We start from the raw sequence: 15,205 nt of genomic DNA, 5'->3' as shown, positions 1-15,205 counted from the left end.
TAAATTGAATTGAATGTTTGGGGACTGAGTTTCTTGGTGACCATAACAAACTCCCTTTAGAAGGTAGCTCTCAGACCCTAAACACCACCCCTACAAAGACCTGCTTGTTGTGGCTACCTTGAAAAGCCCTCTAAGATGGGAAATGTAAGTGGCATACTTTCTTTTATAATATGGCCTGACCCCAATACTCATTGGTGTCAGGAGAGGTGTGGCCTGAGAATGGGGCTTTGCACTATAATACCATCTTGCAATTAGACCTAATCTGTAAAAGGAAAGAAAAACAGCTATAGAGACATCCTTGCCAAAATTCTAGCATTTTGAGTGTCTTCTCCACAAATATTAGTAGAAAAGCTTAAAACCAAAATTTGGATAAAGAACAGAAACTGGATTTAGAACAATGGCCATTATGAGGAACTTCGAATTAAATAAGATCATCTAAGAAGAACACTTAAAAACAAGGGTCAGAGTTAAAATTCATAAACCCAGGGAGGATCCTCAAAAGTTTTTGTAAATGGATTATCTCCTGAGATTAGAGAATAGATAAAAAGGTGGAAAATAAGATGGGAGGCCATCATCTAACAATATTCAGAGCCAGAGAGGAATTTTTTCAGGCCTTCTCCCATAAGCTTAAGTAAAACTGGGTACCCAGAGAGAAAGAAGGAATCACAAAAATGTAGCTGGAAGGGTGGGTCAACCTCTTTATCATTCAGGCTGTAATCTAGTTCTTTGGGGAACTGGAAATGCCTGTCTTTGTCTTGCAAATCTCTGCAGGGCCAGAGATGTGGCTCTAGAAAGTGGTTCAAAGTTCACCTGTCCTTTTGCCAATTCCAAAACCTCCCCTATTCCTCTCAAAATGCTTGTAGATATTGCGATGTTGGAAATTGATAGGCAAACATGTCTGTGGAAACTCCATCTTGGAAAAAATTTAAATACTTTCTCTGTGCCTTTGTGATGTAGATTTTCTACTCCTACCTTCTCCAGGACCCAAGAGCTATTCTTTGAAAAGCAAATAAATCTTATCAGAAAAACAAAAGCTTTAGCCATTTGAGCAGGAAACTTAACTTTTCCAGCTGCCAAAACAAAATTTGGATTCAATTGTTTTTTCATAACTAGTGAGCCTTGTATTACTGTATGTGATTCATGGCAGTAATTTTAAAACAAAGGCTGTGGAGTCTCTGTGTACGTGTGTCTATATTTGTTATACATGTGTGTGATTTTTTTAACCTCCAGTTGGTATAATTTTTAAAAGAGCTCTATTTAATTGGCTTAAAGTAAGCACTTATATAAATTATTTCAAAATATAATAGAAACTAACCCAAATGTTTTTTAAGTTAACATGATATGGAATAATCTTTGGTAAATAAAAGCTTATTTAAGTTTGTTGGTTTGACTGAAATAGGCATATTTTTAGAGTTATTAGCATTGGATATGATGCTGACATGGAGCCTTTATTTTACCTGAGTTTATTAGTCATAAGCTCGTGTTATCTCTTACAAAATTTGTCAGCTAAACATAATTCTTGGGAGCAAATGATTTAGATCTAAGAGACATCTTTGGTAACTTGAAACTTTGAAGTTTTGTTAGGTTAATTTAAAGGGTGGACAATTCATTGACTATATATAGGTTTATCTACTTTTGTCTTCTTAACTACAGAGAAACTAAAAGATGTTTGGGTCTATTAATAAGCATGTCAAGTATTTTATTAAAAGATTGTACTATGAAGTAACATGCTTCTAGAAATAATAAAAAGTATTTATAACTTTACCAAGCCACAGAATGCTAATGTAAAAGACAGTACATAATTGCTTACTTCTTAGTTTTCACTAAAAATTAAAGTTTCTAAGGATTAAGAATTCTAATATGTGATTAAAGTTACTAAAAATTAGTAAGGAAAACATCTTTGTATTCGAGGAAAGGAAGATATATGTTTTTAGTAAAAGAAGGTATAAGGAATGGAGATATTTTTCTTTGTCAGGAAAGATAAATTTGTCCTCAAGTATTAGGAAGGAGGGAAGACATGGACCAAATTCTGAACATAAAAAGACAGTTATAGAAGGTTTGTGGAAGAGGAACCCTGAGGAAAAGTTTTGTGCATGGATTAAAATGAATTTAATTAAGTAAATAAGTTTTAATATCAAAAGTAAGCTACTGCAAAATTAGAATTTGGCTTTTTCTCTTAAAGCATAATTTTCTGGGACTTTTAATCTGTTCTTCATATAGAGATCATAAAAGATTTTTCTTTATTTTTGAGTAAGTCTACCTAAAAGGCAGAAATTCTGTTCTGCTAAAATAATTTCCTATGTTCAATAAGCTGAGCTATGTCTATTAAGAAAACTAAGGGTATTAAAAACTGTTTAACTCTGTATGTTTGCCTTTAACATCTTCTGTTAAATGGATAACTAAGCATTGTTTCACAGTGACCTATGATCAAGTGCTTTAAAACCCTTTGATATTTTTGATAAACTTCCCCAAAATTCAAATCCTAAATAAATACCTTAAAGTAACTTTGAGAATTTCCAAGAGACTCCCTGGGACTTCTCAAATAATTTGTTCTTTCTATAAAGAGAGAGATATTAAACTATTTAGGCTTATTTGGTGTATTAAATTGCATGGGAAGCATTGTCAAATAAATAATGATATACCTTCTTAGGTGGTATTGCCTGTGTGATTGTTATTATAAGTATTTAAAAAATTGTATAACATTCCTAAAATTCTGATCTGTCCTGCTTATCAGGCATAATTCTAGTTATTATATTAAAATGTCATATGTCACAGAAATAACCACATTTATTAATCAATTTCCTTTTTTAAGTCTTTTGCCATTTATAAACAGCTTTACTCTGATGCTTTTGCAAATATGTTTCATCTTCAGAGAGATTCATGGAAAGGACTCTGACATTTACTCTAGAATACAGGTTACTGATAAGCTTTCAGATCATAGAACTGAACTGGTAAGAAATTACAGAACTATAATGGAGAAATTGATGGCTTCATAAAACTGCTAGTGAAAGATCAAATCAGGAGTTGATTACATGTGACTGAATGAACTGATGAGATGGTTATAATTTTTATGACTTTTTGTTTGAAATATTGTTGATTTTTAAAATTTTTTTGTTTTCCCAGATTTAAGGATGACATAGAAATTTTGTAAAGTACACCTTTGTAAAGAGAATTGAAACATTTATCTTTTTTTTCCTATCTGATTCCTTCAGAATTTGGAAACTCTTAATGAGTGAATATTCTTATTTTCATGGCAATATAGTTAGTTACATAAGTTCAATAAGGATCTGTTCTCCTTATAACAAGATACAATTGGAAACCTTGGATATATTGGCAAGGCTTTGACTTGAATGTCGTATTTGAGAAAGACATACATAGACTCAGATATGACCAGACAGCTGTAGGGAAGAAAGGTTGACTTATGGAACAAATAAAGCCACTTGGAAATACCAGCTTGGTACCTTGCTTACAAGATTCCCAGCAACATTACCAGGTGAGTAGAAAAGGTCACTTCCTGGCAGGTGCAAGAACCTCAGGATATTTTGGAGAACCTCAAGAAAAGAGAGGAATTCACCCAGGTCTAGAGGTATTGCAGGTAGAGGCTGATGAAAAGTGTTAGCTTGGCTTTGGCTTTCCTGGCCTTGAGAGGCCTTTAAAATTCAATCTGATATTCTTTATGAAAAGTTCCAGCAAAGCAGATTTAAAAGAGCCTATATGATCAATTGGTATTCTTGCTGTACTTATGTAAATAATTGGGTCATCTATTGAAACTAAACTTATTTCGCAAACCAATTAGTCTTAATTTGGCTATCTTTAGTAAAATGAGGGTGATTTTAGAGAGGAAAATTATGTTGCAGTAGAAACGCATTCTAGTTCTGTTAATAGTCTTTGAGGTTTTGTTTTCTACCTGTAAACTGGACTGGATCCTGGATTCTTCTAGTTTCCTGAAATATCTGGCTACAAATCTCCAAACTAATATTTTAATTTTTTCTCATCATTTTCATTTGGAATCACTGAGAACTGAAACCACCCTTTTTCCTGAAGCCCTGCAAATTGAAGCCGGATGACTTGATATAAACTTGAGAGATCACCACAATAGCCCATGTTTAGACAATCTTCATGCCTGTGGCTGTGTAAGCCACTCAAAAATACACTTTAACATCTGATGACATCATCAGAGACATTTCTGTCTGTTCCCTGAGCCCAGGAACTGGTTTATAATTTGCTCCAACCATTAACTTTGTTTTTCTTTTTGTTTCCATAGAAACGCTTCTCATTAAATACCTGATTGCTTGCTTACATAATATAGGCCTAACTTTGGGAGCCCACTTGCAGCACTGCCTCCTGAAATGAATTTAACTGGACTGACCTATCATCAAGACTAAGAGACTGGTTCAAAGTGATGGAACAATCTACGCTCCTAGTCAGCAGGAAGTAGCTAGAACAGTCATTACCCTATTTCCCTCAAGATTGAAGAATGTACGAAGAAAAGGGGGGAATTGAAATAGCACACAAAACATTGACCAGCTTAAGCTAATTTTACTTCCTTAAAACAGGTTGTTAATTAATCAAACCTTGCTCAATAACAGAGACAGCATTTCACATGTGCAAGGCAGAAACCCATAGCCCCAGGATGACCCCAGAACGAAGAATCTTCAGAAATGTTGCCAACTGAGCCCTTTATGAAACCAGAAGTCTTTCACTAAGGAAAACCCAGCTTCCAGCAGCTCAAGTAACTTGATTACCATACGTGGACTCATTTGCAGCTAGCCAGTCACCTTACATGGGCACAGCTTTAGCTTAGTAGCTTCTAACTCCTTAAATTTCACCCCAAATACTGGATCAGGGAGACAGATTCCAGAGCCTTGCCTCCTATCTCCTTGTCAGTCAACCTCACAATAAAGCCTTTTCTTTTCTCAAAAGCAGGTGCCATAATTTTGGTTTGTTATGCACCTTGGGGAGTGGGCCTCCTTGCTTGATAACAAACTCAAATTGAGAGACACTACAAAATAACTGGCCGGTACTCTTCAAAAGTACCAAGGTCTTCAACAGTAAGAAAAGACTGAGGAACAGTCACAGATTGGAAGAGAATAAAAATATGAAAACTAAATGCATTGTGAAATGTTGGATTGAATGTTGGATTAGAAAAGAACCAGAAATAGGATTTCACCAATGTTAATTACTTGGTTTCAATAATAGTACTATGGTTATGCAAGATGTTGTTAAAAAGAAGCAACAGGCCAGAATGGTTCTGCTAAGCCCATGTCACCAAGCCGAGATTTAATACCTAACCTAACTGCAGTTCAACCTTCCTCAGGAATACAACCTTAACTGGTCAGTCTGGAATTTTCTGGTCAGCACTAATGAGGTAATATGCCTCAGAGACCTTTCCTAAAGGAAGGTAACCTTGTCTGAAAGAATCCTTCTTTTCATTTATGCCTTCCTTGTCCTACCTCCCCTCTGCCTTTAAAAACCTTTTGTTTTCTGTAGCTCTTTGGAGCTCCTTTCCCTTTGCTAGATAGGATCCTCCTTGATTTAAGAATGTTGGATAAAGCCAATTAGATCTTTAATTTACTCGTTGAATTCTGTTGTTTTTTTAACAATGTTAACATTAGTGAAAGCGGGGTGAAGGGTACATGGGAACTCTCTATTATTTTTGCCACTTTGAGCCTAAAGTTTTTTCAAAATAAAAGGTTATGCAAGTAATCTTTTGAGAGACAAAGTGGATATGAGCTTGCTCTCATGGAACTTTAGGACAGGAAGGGAGATAGACATTATGCAAGTAAATACCGCAACTGCGATGTGTTACACAATGGAAGTTTATCGGGGACTGCAGAGTCCGGGTCAGTGGGGGAAGTCATGTTACCGAACCTGAAGTGAGTTCGCTCACCCGTTGCTCAGCAAGCCAATCTCTGACACCGGGTGTAGTGGAAGAGAGTGGGAAGTTTATTTTTGCACAGCGCTGACCAAGGAGAGAGGGCAGCGAACGCTGAAATCCCAAGCTCCCCGAAAAGCTAAAAAGAAGGGTTTTTATTTGGGGTTTTAGGTAGGGGGAGGGGGAGCACATGGCCTTGCTGGTCGGAGCTTTCCCATCAGCCTGTCTTTGGCCTTGAGACACTTACAGAGAGGAGGGAGACCGTGACCTTGCTGGTCAGCAGCTTTCCCACCAGTCTGTCTCTCTTTGTGGGGAGGAGATAGTCCAGGTGCTTGTCCTTGATGGTGTCTGTCTCCATGGAGGATAGTGGATTCTGGAGCCAGGAAGCCAGAGAGTAAGCAGGGAATGAGTATTTTGGTTTTAACCCCATATATGCTGGGTTTAATGTGGGGAAACTGATATCAGGGTCGGTATCAGTCACGGAGGATTTTCCTGAGGAAGTGATAGCTGACATCTGAAAATGAGTAGGAATGAAGTAGGTGAAGAGAGGGGGAAAGAGTTCCAAATGGGGGGAACAGTGTATGTGGAAGCCCTGCAGGGAGAGGGAGCTGCTTTTGGGAAACTGGACAAAGGCTGGTATGGTGGAAGGAAAAGGTGCTATTGATGCAAGAAGCAGCTGGAGAGGCGAGGAGACACCAGATCATCCAGGGCTCTTTGCTTCACCTGTGAGTCTCCCTGACCTGTAGGTTCAACTTCCTTAGTTGGAGTCCATCTGAAAACTTTCCCTTAAGAGGGTCATATAACTGCAATTTCACTTCCAAGTGGTGTTGGCAAGGTAGTGGTTCTGCTCTTTTGTGGGGTTTTTTTGACCTTTGAACTCAGATCAGGGAATTGCTTCAGGGGCTCCTGTGTGGGTTGAGTCAGGGACAGCCTGGACGTTGTTTGCGAATAACAAATCATGTAGATCCTTAAGGAACTGCCTGTCAGTTTCATTCCCAGGGACACTGTGGCTTCTAAACCACTGTGCTTATGTCACTTATTTCCACTTGGTAGCCAACTCCTGGTGCCTCAGTTTCACATGGGTGACTTCAGCTGCCCCATCTTTGCACGGCTTGTGTTCCTTAGCAATCTCAACTCTCTCAATCCTTTCTTTCTTTCTTTCAAGGGCCTTGTTGAAGATCTGAATTCAGCCTCTTCTTAAACTGATTTTGCATCTCATTCCCTTCTATGCCCAAACATAGTCTAGCTCAACCCTGTTAATACAGATCACATTTGTCGAGTAGAGAAGTGAAACGAGAAATGATTCTGAAGGTCCTGGGGGTCAGGAATCCCTCTACATCCTCTGTATCCTCCCAAATATCTCTATTCAAACTACAGGTCCTAGTTTTTGCTGAAGAAGCACATGGCAGCAGAGAATTCTGTTTACATTGCTGCAACTGGAATGACCAATTTGGGTCTTATCAGTGGTCTCAGAGTGCCAGCTGCAACCAGAAAATGTGTTTTGTACAGTCACATGGTGGCCTGAGTTTCCTTGTCTGTTAGCTTACTCCCTGAGTTATATTGCCCTAGTCTGCATTCAAACCTTAGTGCCAGGGTTGGCTATCCACCATCTGCAGATCGTTCAATGCTATGAGAAGCAGAAATTCTTGCATTTCTTTTTCCAAAGATTCTTACGCAAGCCAGGGTTCATTTACTTCATGGGATTTGTGATCCTGAAATTGCATGCAAAATTTAGCATGTACACGTATATGTGAATTTTATGGGAAGAAGGATTCATAGCTTCCATTAGGATTTCAACAAGGTGTACGACCCCCCACCAGAAGTCATAAGCCACTGTCTGACCTGCACTTTATTGCTCTATATTCTATAATAGGGCTTCCATATATTCCCTGAAGCCTCACCTTCTTGAGGCTTATGCTCTGGGTCCCAAAAGAGCAAAGATTTTATTATTGACTTATAGCTTTCTTATCTAGTGATAGGCTGCTCCTCTCTAACTCAGTCTCCTTCATAGCTACTTCACCTCTCCTCCAAGAGGTTGTTGATTGACATCTGACCATTGGTAAATGAATGACAATGCATTGCAGAATGAGAACTCTTGCTATCTCCAGCTGGGATTCCTGTTATTCAAGCCATAGTATCAATCAGTTAATAGAAGGTGAGGTTGAAAAGTGATGTTACCTATAAATATGCATTATACTGTAGATTTATGCTACATACTTTCCCATGTGGGTGTTATAGTTCACTATAAAAAGTTTTTAAAAATTATGTTTCCTGGGGCTTGGCCGAGTGGTTAAGTTTGTGTGCTCCGCTGCAGGCAGCCCAGTGTTTTGCTGATTCGAATCCTGGGTGCGGACATGGCACTGCTCATCAAACCACGCTGAGGCAGCATCCCACATGCCACAACTAGAAGGATCCACAACGAAGAATATACAACTGTGTACTGGAGGCTTTGAGGAGAAAAAGGAAAAAAATAAAAAAAATAAAATAAAAAATTATGTTTCCTTTAGAGCAAAACAAATCTTCATTAATTTTTCACCTCACATGAAGTTTCTTTAGTTATAAAATCTACACATTATTGTTAAAAATGCAACAACACAGGCAAGCAAAAAAAGAGTATAAAATTTCACTCATAATTCAGCTCACTTGGAGAAAATTCCTATAACATTTCATGTTCTGCATATCCTTCAAAATTGTTTGACTATACGTGTATGACTGTTTTTTAAAAAAGAACCAAAATGGAATCATGCTTCACATTCTGTTTTTAACAGCTTTATTGGAGTATAGTTGATATATAATAAAATGTACATATTTAAAGTATATAATTTGCTGAGTTTTGAAATATATATACACACCTAGGAAACCATCCTCACAATCAAAATAGTGAAGATATTATCCATCACTTCCAAAAGTTTCCTCAAATCTTAACCATAATGAGTCTCTTTCAAACAACCCAGATTTGCTTCTGTTCCTACAAATTAGGTTGCATTTCCTGGAGTTTTGTATGAATAGAATCATGTAATTTGTACTCTTTTTGGTCTGGATTCTGTCACTCAATATAATAATTTTACCTTCATCCATGTCTTGTGCGTATCAACAGTTTGTTCCTATTATTGCCAAGTAGTATTTCATTGTTTGGATGTACCGCAATTTGTTTATTCATTCACCTGTTGATGGAGTTTTGGGTTGTTTCCCACTTTTTGCTATTACAAATAAACTTACCGTGAACATTTGTGTACAAGTCTTTTTATAGGTATAAATTTTCTTTTCTTTTAGGTACATATCTTGGAGTGGAATAGTAGGATCATATGGTAGGTGTATGTTGAACTTTTTAGGAGACTACCAAACTGTTTATCAAAGTGGTGGCACCATTTTCCATCCACGATAGCAGTACATGAGCGTTCCAGTCCCTCCACACCCTCATCAACATGAATAGGGTCCGTCTTTTCAATTTTAACCATTCTAATAGGTGTACAATGATTTCACATCGTGGTTTTAATTTGGATTTCCCTAATTACTAATGATTTTGAACATCTTTTCATGTGCTTATTTACCACTGATGTATCTTCCTTGGTGAAGGGTCTATTCAAATCTTTTACCCATTAACAAAATTCAGTTGTTTTCTTATTGGTGGGCTTTGAGAAGTCTTTATGTATTCTGGATATGAGTCTTTCATTAGAGATAAACTTTGCAAAGATTTTCTCCCAGACTGTGGCTTTCCTTTTCATCCTCTTAGCAGTGCCTTTTGAAGAACAAAGGTTTTAATTGTGATGAAGTCCATTTTAGCAATTTGTTCTTTTATGGATTGTGTTTTGGTGTTGCATCTAAGAAATCTTTCCCTAACTTGAAGTCACAAAATTTTTCTCCTGTGTTTTTTTCTAAAAGTTTTATATTTTGAGTTTTTTTTTTTTTTTTTTTTTTGGTATATGATGTAAAGTATGGATTCAAGTTCCTTTTTTTTTGCATAAGAATATCCAGTTTTCACAGCACTATTTCTTGAAAAGGCTAGCCTTTCTCCACTCCTTTGCCTCTGCAACTTTGTCAAAAATCAGTTGCCCACATCTGGGTAGACTTTATTTCTGGACTCTCTATTCTGACCCATTGATCTGTTTGTCTGTCTTGGCACCAATACCATGCAGTTTTGATTACTGTAGCTTTGTTACAGATCTTGAAATCAGACAGTGTTATCCCTGCAACTTTGATCTTTTTCAAAGATATTTTGGCTATTCTAGGTCCCTTACATTTCCATATGAATTTTAGAATTAGCTGGTCAACTTATACAACAAAAGCCTGCTGAATTTGGGGAGAATTGACATCTTAACATAATGAGTCTTCTAATCCATGAACAAGTTGCATCTCTCCATTTATTTAGGTCTGAATTTCCTTTAGCAATATATTATGGTCTCTAGTGTACAAGTGTTTCATATCTTTCGTCAGATTTATCCCCAATTATTACATATTTATATTCTATTGTAAGTGCAATTTCTGATTGTTCTCAGCTGGTATAGAGAAATACCATTGGGTTTTGCATATTGACCTTGTCCTGAAACTTTGTAAACTAAATTAGTAGTAGTTTTTTTGTAGATACCATTGGATTTTCTACATTTTTGATCATGTCATCTTCATATGAAGACAGTTTTACTTCTTTCTTTCCAATCTGGATGACTTTTATTTCTTTTTCTTGTCTAATTTCACTGTCTAGACATCTGGTACAATGTTGAATAGAAGTGGTGAGAGTGGACATCTCTGTCTTGTTTCTGATCTTACAGGGAAAGCGTTCAGTCTTTCCCCATCAAGTATGGTGTTAGCTGCAGGTTTTTCACAGGTGCTTTTACCAGTTGAGAACAGTCCCTTCTATTCCTGGTTGCTTGGAGTTTTATGTCAGGAATAGACATTGGATTTTGCCAAATGCTTTTTTGTGTCTATTGAGATGATCATACATTTTCTTCTTTTTCAGTTTGTTAATATGGTGAATTACATTGATTTTTAAATGTTAAACTAACCTGTATTCCTGGAATAAACCCCACCTGGTCATGATGTATTATCCTCTTAATATATCATTGAATTTAATTTGCTAAAATTTTGTTTCAAATTTTTACATCTATGTTCATGAAGGAGTTTAGTGTGCAGCTTTATTTTCTTGTAATGTCTTTGTCTAGTTTTGGTTCACATAGGGTTTTTAACCAGCTTTTTCGCCACAGTAAATCACAAATATATCTGCATATCGATAGGTGCATTTTTGCAATGTTTGGGGGCATCATAGCATTTTATTCTGGATGAACATAATTTAACCTAATGTTGAATCTTTGTTTCCAACTTTTTCCTATTATTAACAGTATGAATGCTCCTTTTGCATAAATTTTTGCAAACACAAAAGATTCTTAGGAAATTTCCAGAAGTGAAATTGACAAGTCAGAGGGTTACACATTTTAAGACATGTATTGCAAAATTGTTCTTTGGAAAAGCCATAACAATGTACACTACCGTCTGCAGAGGGTAAGATTGTCTGTTTTTCAAAACCCTTTCCCAAACTAAGTATTATTTTTAAAAAATAGGTCAGTAGTCCTTGCACATGATGAAATCTTTTTCCCTCACACAAACTGCTCAGCCCCTTTAGCCTAAATCAGCCCTAAGTGGCCTTAAGATTGCAGAGAAGGAAAAGAAAGAGAGAGAGAGATGATGCCCTTCTAGGTAGGGAAGTCACCATAATGAATGATGGCTGAGAAATATGTTTTTATCCCTTAACCTGCTTCTGATATGCCCGTATCTTCAGGGCAACAGGTAACTTGCTGAAGGGAAACCCTTCAATTTTCACCCCTGTGGTTAAATGATAAATTCTTTTCTTTTTTTTTCACTTTCAGAATGTCAGAACTGGAAAAGTCCTTAATAGCCAAGAGGTCCAATCCTTTATTTCATAGCCAGGGAAGCTGAGTCAGAGAGAGGGAGGAACTTGCCCAAGATCATAGGAAGTCAGTGGCAGAGCCAATGGTTGGATAAAATTACTGCTAAGTTCTATATTTGTTCTGTATGTGACACTTCCACTTAGACGAATATCTAAATAGAAAACCCCCTTTCCCCAACATACACTTTTCTGAATTTGATGCCTTAAGGGCAGCTACTGCAGAATAGAGAGAACAATTGACTTCGCATTTGCGTTCCTGATTGGTCTCTGTTTCCAGGGATTGCTTTTCCCGTTAAATGAGACTGATAATAAGAATGGTTGAATGTGGTTTTAGTTCAGAGGTACAAAAGACCTCCAAAGAAGTCCCAAACCAAAAAGGCATGGGAGGTATCGGTACTGACTTGTGTCATCTACATTTCTCTCGGAAAAATAAAGAAGCCGCTAATTAATATAGAGATATTGGGGTTTGATGAATGTATATAACATCCACAATGGAAGTCAAATTGGGGACAGGAGGAAGGGAGAACTATTAAAGTAAAAATAGATAATTATGCATATGTGGAGTTGGCTATGAAATAGCTGATGGGTTGGGTCAACTCATAGAGGGCTTGGTATGTCCCAAATACACAACCCAGAAGGCCTAGAATGCTGATCATGATGTCCTTTGCAATAGTGACACAGCTCATGTCTTCAGGGTAAAAAGTGATGAGCTCCAGGATGGGTGGGATGATGAGGGCCAGGGCACTGCTGCTCACCGAGCCCACCAAGGAGATGACCAGGTCCAGGCGCGGGATGAGGATGGCTGAGATACCTGCAGTGAGAGAAGAAATTTAGAATCCAGCTGAATGTTGCTGCAAGAGAGGAGCTCAGAAACAAACCATTTGTTTGGAGCCTTATAATTCCGCAGATGCCTGACAGACCGCTTTGGAGAGCTGGGAAGGAGCCCCCTGCAGACTTGAGCTGTAGGTCAGGCACTACAGCTCTGGACTCTCATCTCTGTTTTAACTATCAATATAGATGCTCTCCTTTTATGTTTTATCTGTAGGGTTTTTCGCATATATTTATTGGAAAGGCTCCTCTACCACCTATCTATTATAACCTGCTCATTGTAGAGACTGGAGAATCTAGAGCTCTAGAGGGAATGGGATGTGCCCAAGGTCACACAGAGCTGACATGTGATCCATTTAAATGCCTAATCTAAGGCCCTTTCCACTCTACTGTCCTGCCTCCCAAGTATGTGAAAGAACTTGGTTCACAGTAAGGGCTCAATAAATGCTTGACTCTTACCCAGACACTGAATCAACCTTTGTGCTATCTACATAATACAGCCACTGTCTAGAAGCAAGGATGGGTGAAATATGAGAGACGGCTCTGTCGCTGTCAGAATCTCAACCACTTGTTTTCCTACTCTTGGAAGGAGCCTGGTAATTAAGGAGGACATAAAACATGAAGACAGCATTAGGCTCTCACTCCCCACCTCTCCTCTTATATAAACACTCTTAAATCTCCATCTTTTATACATATGGTGAACATATATCATGGATTTTCCAGGGGAGTCCAATTTTGAAAATGTTTGGATGAATAAATATACAGTTTATCCATCTTAACTGTATACAACTATATGATTTTCTGATGAACAAATTAGGGAAAACCTGTTCTGGAAAGCACCCATACTAGCTTGCTGGATCTTGAAGAAAACATCACTTTTTTCTGAAATTGCTCCAACACATCCAATCAGAGAATGAGAGAGACTTATAGACTCTCACAGTTGAGAATCTATCAACCCTCTGATGGGATGATCCCCATCTCAGTTTTCCTTCATCAGATGTTTAATAAATTGCCTACTGGAGGAGGTACAGAGAAAAATCAGCGTCTGTTCTCCAGGAGAGCTCACACTGACAGGGCAGAGAAGATATGTTCAAGGAAAGCTATAATGCAAGGTACACTGGAGGAGGGCTCCAGAAGGGTCAGAGTTGGTCATGCCAACCCACTGCTCAGGGCCCTTCCATGGCTAACCATTGCCCACTCTCCTTAGCACAAGGTCCCTTAGGACTTTGGCCCTGCCAAATCCTCTGGCATGTGTTATCACTCCCCACTGCTTTCACTTCTACAAAGAGGCCATATGTAAGCACTTGCCTCAGATCTGTGCAAAGCCTGCTCCTACACGTGGTACATTCTTCGCTCCTCCACACCTCCCACTTATCTTTTAAGTCTTAACTGAAATATCACTCCATTGGAGAGGACTCCCTGAGCTGGCCCCAGCTAAGTTACATGACCTTCTTATGTGCTCTTGGGGTATCCTCTTATGATCTTAACCATCATAGTACATCATTGTGTACCATCTTGACATTCATCACACTGTGCTGTAATTGTTTCCTTGCGTCTGTTTCCTACTCCACTGTAAGCCTCATGGAGGCAGGAGCCATGTCTTCTTCATTATTCATTATTGTATCTCCAATGCCTAGCACAATGTCAGACACACAGTAGGTGTCCAACAAATGATTGCTGAGTGAATGAAGGATAATGCAATGGATGGATGAATGGAGGAGGAGGAAGTGGTCATGCAGCATATATCAGAAGCAGGACATGTCACTAGAACGTCAGCTGTCTCTAGTGTTGCCTTCCCTGAGCTCGAGTGGCCTGAACTACTCAGTTTTTCTCTTCAACTTACATCCTTCCTACTAGGGATGATCTCAAAACAATATATTGACAGGTTCTTGATGTCTTGATACAGACTGGGAAATCTCTAATACCTTCAACCAAGCAAGAGTGCTGTTTCTTCCTGTCGAACTCCAGTTATATGAAGTGTAATATCTGATGGCATGTCCTTCTGGACCGCTCCAAGAGTTACACAGCTTCTCCTGACCCTGAACTGAGACTAGATTCCCTCAACTTTGAACTCTGATGCCTGGAGCCTTTAAGACTAAATTTTCTCTCTCGCACAATAATCCCATAGGCGTTTGAAGAAATATAGAGGAGCCCCAAGCCTTCGCTTCTCCAGCAAAACACCCCTAGTTCTTTTCCTCATTCCTCATGGGGCAACTTTTCTGATCTTCTTTCTCTAGATGTGCTTCAGAGAAAGAATTCCTCTGCCCTGTTCGTGTGGTTTCCCAAACATCTATAATAGTGCATGATGTGGAATGAATAAGTGAATAAATGAATGGAAGGAAGCATGAAGGAAGGGAAGGAGGGAGGAAGGTGAAGAGAAGAGTGCACCCAAAAAGTGATCTCCAAGACTTTAACAAATCAGCTGCTTGGGGTTTTTGCCTACATTAAACACTACTTTATGAGACGGGACTTGACCTTAATTTATGCAGGAGGGAATATGGCACAACCGAAAATACAGGCTTTGGTGCTACACATCTTGCATTCGAATCCCAGCTCTGTCACTTCGCAGCTATATGATTTGAGCATGTTTTCATTTCTCTGGC

At 38.3% G+C, this 15,205-nt stretch overlaps 1 protein-coding gene across 2 annotated transcripts in view; it reads right to left on the bottom strand.

The window, feature by feature from the left end:
- Positions 1–11,489: 11,489 nt before the first annotated feature.
- The window catches only part of SLC36A3 (solute carrier family 36 member 3), a 37,855-nt gene continuing 34,139 nt past the window's right edge, over positions 11,490–15,205 (bottom strand). For both annotated transcript variants that reach the window (XM_014834312.3, XM_070517182.1), the window contains one exon: positions 11,490–12,585. In XM_014834312.3, the coding sequence (XP_014689798.1) occupies positions 12,323–12,585 (263 nt within the window). In that variant the 3' untranslated portion in view covers positions 11,490–12,322. The remainder of the gene's footprint in view (positions 12,586–15,205) is intronic.

This window comes from Equus asinus, chromosome 9 (assembly GCF_041296235.1).
Source record: "Equus asinus isolate D_3611 breed Donkey chromosome 9, EquAss-T2T_v2, whole genome shotgun sequence".
Classification (NCBI taxonomy): Eukaryota; Metazoa; Chordata; class Mammalia; order Perissodactyla; family Equidae; genus Equus; species Equus asinus.
The sequence above is the reverse complement of the archived record's forward strand: the minus strand, read 5'-3'. Positions and strand labels throughout refer to the sequence as shown.